Raw genomic sequence first — 7,933 nt, 5'->3', positions numbered from 1 at the left:
GGCCATAGTACGCTTCCATGCATCCGGCGTTGGTGCATACCGAGTATCAAGAGGGTTGTAAATCGGTGTTTAGCGGGAAGGAGGATTGGATGCTTGACGTGCTATGACTCTTGGAGCTGCTGTAGACGTCCACCAACGTGTAGGATGCGTAGGACGCGGATCATCCAAGAAAGGTTAGAATGCTTTAATGGGCGAAGAGGCCGGGAACATTGAGCGATCGAGTAATACGGCAATTTCCTGTGGGAAAGCGCACCGCCGCGAAAATCTAATCGAGATAGCTTCTGCGTTGAGAAGCTCCTCAGAGGTGAGGGGTCCGAGACAGATGGGCAGCTGCGCCTAGCATTACGAAGGAACCTCCCACACCAGAGGTTTGGCGTTTGATGAGGTTTGGCGTTTGGGTTTCGGGGGATTCGTGAGCAATGCAACGTCTCAAGTGGACACGCAGCGGCCTTCGCTCATTTCTGACGAAGACAATGGGTCAGCTCAGCGAACTGCTCCCCCAGCCAAGCCCATACCCATCATACGCTGACGTCGAAGCTTCATTGGACTACCTTACCACGAAGTCTTTCCTATACTCCGATTGCACCAGCGGCATGGCCGAGTGGGCTAAGGCGTCCGCTCGTTGGTGGTAACCAAGGTCGTGCTGTAGACTGGGAGGTGGTGGGTTCGAATCCTACCGCCGGCTGTGCTGTCTGAGGTTTTCCCTGGGTTTTCCGAAGACTTTCCAGACGAATGTCGGTACAGTTCCCCTGAAGTCGGCCCAGGACGCATACTAATCCCCCTGTCCCCCACTCCTTCCTGCTGTCCTCTCTCCGTCTGTCCACATCTGTACGCCGCTCATAGCCACAGTTGCTTCGCGGTGCTAACACGCAATCAAAAAAAAAAAAAAAAAAGAAAAATACTCCGATTGCCAAAAGGGGTTCCCGGTTTCGGCACCAAAGTGTGGGGAAAAGAAACCAGAGACACCGGGGAGACACGTCGGCTGAAGATACCATGCAAATTCGCTTTTCATCTTAAACCGAAAGAAGAAACTGAACGAGCGCCTCGCGTAAGGCGCGCTTCTTGGCCCCAAGGTACCGCGTCGTCATTCATTTGCAACAGAGGGGTGTTAGAAGATCTTTGGGGTTATTGAGGGGAGGGGGGTACTATGAAATTCTTGGCTCATTTACTATACTGTGAATGATGTGTGGGATAGGAAGGGATGGGTGATGATGGGATGAAGAGGCAGGGCGGGCAAGGCTGGCTCACATGATGAAATGGCAGTCGTGCCGGGCGACAAAATTACTAGCGGAGCGGGGGGAGATGTTTAAAGGGACTATGAAACGATTTTTTTCTTCGTTTCGTTCGAAAGAAGACATTTTTCTGAGTCTAGAACCGAAATTTTACTTTCGTCGCGCGAGCGGATTTCTCGGGAGCGAATTTAAACGGAGCGGCGAAGGGAGGACAGCTAGCGCCGCGCCGTGGCGAGCTGCCGAGCGGAGACACAACGGGCAACTTGACGCGACCACGGCCGGCTCAGCAACGCGTCATCGCGACGTGTTGCCGAGCCGAGGAATCCCGCCAGGAGCATGCGCCGTATGCGTTCATCGGGAGTGGAAATCTCCATGACAGCAGCTTTCGCGTGATCGGCAGATTTCGGCAGTGGCGGCAGCCACAGCGCGAGCTCGCGGCATTACTTGCCATTGTGCAACACCGGTGACGTAACGGAGAACCGAAGTGCGGTCCGTACAGTTACAACATCGGCAGGGAAATATGCGCGGGAGAGGAGGAACGCGGAAGAGACATTTCCAGCGCGCGCTCCTCGCAGAGTGGAGCGATTTCGTCCGGAAAAATTTGTGGCATATTAGTTTCTCTGCGGGAAGAACAGTTTCCATCGAAAAAAAGTATGGGGGTTCGGGAAATTTCATAGTCCCTTTAAGTCAGACTCTCGAGCACCACCGGATGATACCGGATGCTGCAAGGACTAGAGAAGTCAATGACTAGCTGTACGCACACTATAGCGCACCGTGACTACCCACATCACTTGCCAGCAGATCTTCAGCTTCACTCTGACGGGAAATTTCGGATCGAAAAGAAAAGAAGAAAGATCTTCGATAGAGAAAAACGCCGCGTTGCCATTTTCCCGATTTTCACAGTAAAAATAAAAAAGCTTGGGTGGAGCCTCAGCTTTGATTTGCAGGCAGTGGTTTATCCAGAAGACGCACCCCCAAACCCACCCAATGTTTGGAGTTTGGAAGCACCCCTAATTCTTTTTTTTTTCTTTTTTCTTTTTTTCTGCGCTGTTACAATGTCTCCAACGACCCTCAATCTTTTTGCAACCCCTCCCCTCTTAGAGCTTGCGGTTCTGGATAAACTACCCTTTGCAGGCAACATCGCCATTGGCTCACTAGCCAACAGTTCTTCTGTTTTAACAGATATTGACACACAGCTTTGCGAAACTTAAGTTAACACTGTTACACTGATAACACTGTTAACACTGAACTGTTAACTTAACACTGAAACTTAAGTTAACTGTTACATATCATTCATTACACGCAATGCCTTTTAAATCTTCGAAATGAACCGGGAGGTTTTTAAGCGATCGGCATGGCTATCGCTATCATCGTGCGTACGACTTCCTGTTCCTGTCCATATAGTTTTTGTTTCGCGATCTTTGCTGTCTGCTGTTTGGATATGTTCTAGTCCTCAAATTTGTGCATCTTTTCATATTCCACTACGGTAAATTCCTTTGGGACTTAAGATATGCCCAACGTCTGCGCAGTTGAATGCTGCGAGACGAAACAGATTCGTGGATGCGGTGTACGCTTCCATAAACTACCGACAAAGCAGCCCGTGCGAAGCTTGTGGTTGAGGGCACTTCGAAGACGGGACGGCAACCGCACTGTTCTGGTCTGCTCGAGACATTTTCCTTCGCACTCGTATGAACGGAACTTGTCAGTGCTACAAGAAATTGGTTTGAGTTTGCGCAATGCGCGTCTCCGGGAAGATGCTGTTCCGACGCTCTACCTTCATGAGCATGACGCTCGGCCAGCGGAAAATAGCAAGCTGAATGTGAGGATAAACGCCACTACGAATGGAAAATAGAACGCATAGAGAATTTTGGGACGAGTTTTGGAACTCTATTTATGTACACACTCTACCGGGTTTGTTAAAGTGTTTTGTTTCCCAGTTGCAAAATTGCAAATCAGATATCGTACCTAAGCTACATCTAAAGACCCATCAGAGAACTAGCTTTGAGACATTTTGCACGTCCTTGTTTCATTTTGACGCCAGTAATCAAAGCAGCTCCAAAAGCTCCAAAATATTCAAAGTACAAAATTAAATAATCAAAGTGCCCGTTTGAACATTTTGAAGATTAAAACCATTTTAATATTCAAACTGCAACAGGCCCAACTACACACTATTCTCAGCTATGCTCTCATGTAGACACACAAAAAAGTATTTTGTGTCATGTTCAACCTAACAACAGCAATCCAGACATATGTCTGTTTTCGGCCACGTCCAACGTCGTCGGGGCTAAATTGCAGAAATGTCTTAAACGATACGTGTTTCATGTTTGGGCTATATGATCTGCAAGTGTTACTTTTTTTGTTGTGGGGATAGGCTATAGATGAATAGAAGCTTTTCCGACAGCAGTCAAGGTGTTCACACACGTTTAGTTGATTACAGAATATGCCATTCTATATGGTGTTTAATCTCGATGTTTCCAGGGTGAAGCACTTGACCTGAATAACTTGTCAATTCCTGAATGGGACCCTGCACCTCCCTCCCGACCACGAAAGCGAACTTGTCACAAACACGCAGTGCCTGGGAAGTTAGTTGAGTCAAAGGAAAAAGCTGAACCCACCCCGAGAATGGCTTCCGTGGGCATCCAAACGCAGCAACAGAGACGTTCCACATGTAAGGTGTCACAACACGTGCAACATACAAAACTGAAACGTTATTTCTTACATGGCTTTGTCTGTCCAGCGACCCAGTGTGCCCTCGGGTTCTTCAAGAACTGTGCTACGCAGACAGGAATCCTGCCTGCAGCTTCAACCAGCCGGCTCACAGTTGTACAACAGTCATTGCTCAGGGGTGCCTTAGTCAATCCACATCCAAATGTACAATTACCGGCGGCGTTACCTGGTGTAAAGTCCACAAAAGAAGCACGTACTCACGATGACGCTGACATTGACGTGAGAGAACAAAATACTGAAAATGACAAGGGCCCATTTCATCCAACAAACTCTGAAAGGTATTATGTTTAACCAAATGCCCTGTTTTTTTTTTCTGCACGCTGATGGTGGACATATTCTGCGTTTTAGGGACACGGATGAAAATGGTGAAGAGGCCACGCCGTTACAGAAGACATGCATTGTCTTCCCGAAACAGCTTCTGGACCTTTCCAAGGTGCTCACCGTTCAGCTTCCTCCATGCGTAGTTGAAACCCCGAGAGTGTGCCACAGTGTAGGAGAAGTAAAGCGCATAACGACAGACAAACAGCTGATGCAAACACTGTCTGGAGACACAGCACAAGCACACACAGGGAATCAAATGCCCAAAAATAAATGAAATAAATAAAAGTTGAGTAATTCACGAAAACGCCAGCGGTGCCCATCACCAGTAAATTCACTGGAACGGAAAAAATATTCTAAAACCTATAAAAAGCCAGCGCTTCAATTACATAACAAGAATGAAGAGACCAAAGGGGTAAAGTATTTCAGCTGTTTGCTTTTTCCATCCGTGCCGGTGGACCAAGCTTCGCTGCCGCAGCACAAGTTTTCGCAGAGTTACACGGAGTATATAGTCTTTAGTTGAGACAGTTTAGGGCAGTGATTCTCATATGGGGTACCGATGGGGAGAGTGATTCTCAAGGGTCTAACGGACCTCAAAGGGTCTGTGAAGGCATTTCTAGTGGTCCATGAGGCTCTTGCACATCAGTGAAATGAATGCCACCAGAAGAAATATTAAACTGGCAGTGCATCCACAGAGTACATACCACGTATGTGCCTTTTCGAAAATGACATGCCCAAAAAGCAAGTGCAGGAATCGCCTGTGTGTCCGTGCAGACACGCGCCTCTGTAAGGGGATTCTGCTACCTTTCAATGCACCCATAAAAACAAAATCGTCCAAAGTTTGCTTGGTTGATGTTTTTCTTGCACGTACCAATAATCTAATTTCACATTGACAATTTGAACTCATGTTGACACTAACCACTGATGCTGATATAGTTACGACCCTAGCATAATCTTGTGCCTCTTCTTTTTTTTTTTTTTTCCTTGCTTCTAAAGACCAGGTACCCGGAGGCAAATGGTGAGGGTTGAAGACTGACTGGAAAGCTGGATTCAAGCATTTCCTGCATGATATCAATGGTCCTCACCTCTCCCAGGACCTTATGCCACATGCGGAGGCCTTGACCTATCCTGTCAGATGCGTGGCAAAGCAACCACTGCAGGAACTTATGAGATAAAAGACAAACAGTGACCGCGTAGAAGATCTGCTGTGTTAGCTGTGATGGGAAGAGTCAGTTGCCTGAATGTGTGACCCAACAAGCCTGCTTTGCTAAACGTGAACAATTTGAATCAATGTCAAGAACCATCCCGATAAATTACTCAGTCTTGCAGGTGTAATTACTGTCCTTTCATGAATCCTGAGTCAGACATGAATCCTGAATGAATCCTGAATCAGACAGAGATGTCCAAATTGGATGTCACTGGAATCAGCTGGTACAGTTGCAGATGCTGATGGAATTGGGTGCTAATGGTGATTTTTTTTTTACTAAAAGGCAACATTAAAGAATTTAAAAAATGAATTTTCCTGACTGGCTTCCATTTTGTGCTTGTTTATGACCATTGGGCACCTTAATTTGTGTAGAGCACCCGTACAGTGCTCTATTCCATACTGCACACGTGAAATTTTCTTCCAAAAATTTTATACAGCATTGCTGCTACACGTAAACATTATTTTGGCTGAATTTTTGTTCACGTTCGCTGGAATGCATATTGGGTAATCATAGTGATGCATGTATAGCTTGGGACAAAAGTTTACAGAATATGACAGTGTCGTATTTCTTAGACGGAGCAACCCTCCTGCTAGCAGTGTTGTTCCAATGGAGAAGTGCGACACTCCGGTGTTCTGTAAACTTTTGTCCCAATCTGTACAGTGTGGCAGTATTTCTACAGCGTAATACAAGATCGCACAAAGCTTCAAGTGCAGATAGTGCCAGGATAAGGAAGGGGGTTTGCGAAGGTGTTTTGCAAATGGAGCTCTGGGATTCTGTGTGACGCACTCTTTCTTTACACGTACTTGTTTCTACATACTTGCCCTTCCATCCCATTGCAATATCTTTGTAATTTGCATCCAGCGGTTAAAAACACAGATTTTCTTCTCGAAATGAGTGCATTCCGAGATGTGTTTTTAAGCTCTAGCGTTTGCTTGTTTGAAATGTCTGAGGAACTCCCAAAATTGCTTAACCTCGCTTAATTGCTCAAGTCAAGAAAATAACCCTTGAGCACTAACGTTCATGACACACTTGAGAAAACTGGGGGAGAGCTGGCGATAACTTTATAGACAGGTCTGGTATTCCTGCAAAGTAGTAGGTGGTTCTGCCCAGTCTTGGGTAACTGTAACTGGTTACTTTTCTGCAAAAGTAACTTGCAACTGAAACTACGTTATTGCTTTTGGTTAAAGAAGCTGTAAAATAATGTAACTGCATCTAAGTTAACTCAGGTATTGCAATATTCTCCACAGGTCATTGAAACATGATCAGGCAACGTGTCAAGGACAGAGGACATACAGAATTAACACAAATTCAACATATAGGGCAAGCCGAGATCTTTACCCTGGGAACGAGGTCAATCGGCGCTGTGCAGTTTCTCACGCTCCTCTCCACGAGTCAGTTCCCCAACGTAGTTTTTTTCAAGGATTCAAGTACCCTGCCGTTTCTCCCAACCCCACGAGTTTTGTCACCTCATACGCAGCCAGGATGGCCTTAGGACAGTGAGGATAATAGGACAGACTATGCTTGTACAGTACAACTGGTAAAACAGATTTTCCTAGAGCTACATTTATTCAGCTTTTTTTTCTTAAAAGGTAACTGTGAAGTAACTAAAGTTACTTTATGCGGTAACTGTAGCTCTAACTATGCTTAGAGAAATTCTAACTTAAAGCTACGTTTTGCTTTTTTTTTTATCACTTTTGTCGACAACTTGACTTTGTCAACTCTTCATACGTTGTGCGTTGTTCACTTTGTTTTAGTAGCTTCCCCCATGACTGGTTTTACCTTTAAAGTACAGTCTACCTCATTCAAAAGAGGTTCTACCTCTTTGCGGTGTGCTTTAGCTATAAGTTCAGCGAAATTGCAATGCGTTCTATTGATTTTGTTCACATGGCAATTGCCTGCTCTGTGCTACCTGCTGGGCACTAAGAGAGCTCAATATCTAGGCCATCAAAAATTCTTTTCACCATACTTGCTGGTCTTGCAATACTTGCACTGGGCACACATGCAAAGAAAAAGGAAATTACGTATTGATTCTTTCTGCAAATTGGATATGTGCACAACAAAACGCTAAGCAACTTATGTTCGACAGTGATAAACAAGTAAAAATGGATGGACTAAATGTTAAATGTCAATTGTAGAAAAAATGTCTTGCCTAAACTTTCATCATTTCTCTTTTCTTGACGAGTGGCTCAACTGGAGACACAAGGTCCTGGTGAATTACTGATGTTGCATCTGGGACATGCTACGTACGACTTGTGGTCTTAGAAAGGCCTCCCACTAAAGAACAGAGGCTCGTGAAAAATACCACAGGAATGTTTAGCTATCTACGTTGGGGATTCAACATAGGGGTAGTGCTGAAGCATGACTAAGACATGATAGGTGTAAGACATGTAGAGGTGTAACCAGAAGTGAAGAAGTAGGAGCTTGACTTTCTATCAGTGTAGAAAGCGT

At 45.5% G+C, this 7,933-nt stretch overlaps 1 protein-coding gene across 2 annotated transcripts; it reads left to right on the top strand.

Annotated features, from left to right (window-relative positions):
* The first annotated feature begins 2,619 nt into the window (after nt 1-2,619).
* On the top strand, nt 2,620-5,788 carry LOC135395287 (uncharacterized). 2 transcript variants are annotated; one of them, XM_064626520.1, is made up of 5 exons: nt 2,620-3,051; nt 3,711-3,900; nt 3,970-4,237; nt 4,308-4,392; nt 5,274-5,788. In XM_064626520.1, the coding sequence occupies exons 1-5, from the start codon at nt 2,743-2,745 to the stop codon at nt 5,304-5,306; spliced, it is 885 nt and encodes a 294-aa protein (XP_064482590.1). In that variant the 5' UTR covers nt 2,620-2,742; the 3' UTR covers nt 5,307-5,788. The 2 variants fall into 2 exon arrangements, with proteins under 2 accessions (XP_064482590.1, XP_064482589.1); XM_064626519.1 differs by lacking the exon at nt 5,274-5,788 and having other exon boundaries at nt 4,308-4,589.
* Nucleotides 5,789-7,933: the final 2,145 nt, after the last annotated feature.

Source organism: Ornithodoros turicata, chromosome 5 (genome assembly GCF_037126465.1).
Source record: "Ornithodoros turicata isolate Travis chromosome 5, ASM3712646v1, whole genome shotgun sequence".
NCBI classification, from domain to species: domain Eukaryota; kingdom Metazoa; phylum Arthropoda; class Arachnida; order Ixodida; family Argasidae; genus Ornithodoros; species Ornithodoros turicata.
This window is presented reverse-complemented; position numbering and strand designations above follow the sequence as displayed.

Bases quoted from the DNA above. Each gene is read 5' to 3' on its own strand.
- LOC135395287 (XM_064626519.1), top strand. From the start codon at position 2,743: ATGCCCAACGTCTGCGCAGTTGAATGCTGCGAGACGAAACAGATTCGT. The intron at 3,052-3,710 runs GTGAGGATAAAC...CGATGTTTCCAG, and splicing joins CGGAAAATAGCAAGCTGAAT to GGTGAAGCACTTGACCTGAA. The intron at 3,901-3,969 runs GTAAGGTGTCAC...TTGTCTGTCCAG, and splicing joins GCAACAGAGACGTTCCACAT to CGACCCAGTGTGCCCTCGGG.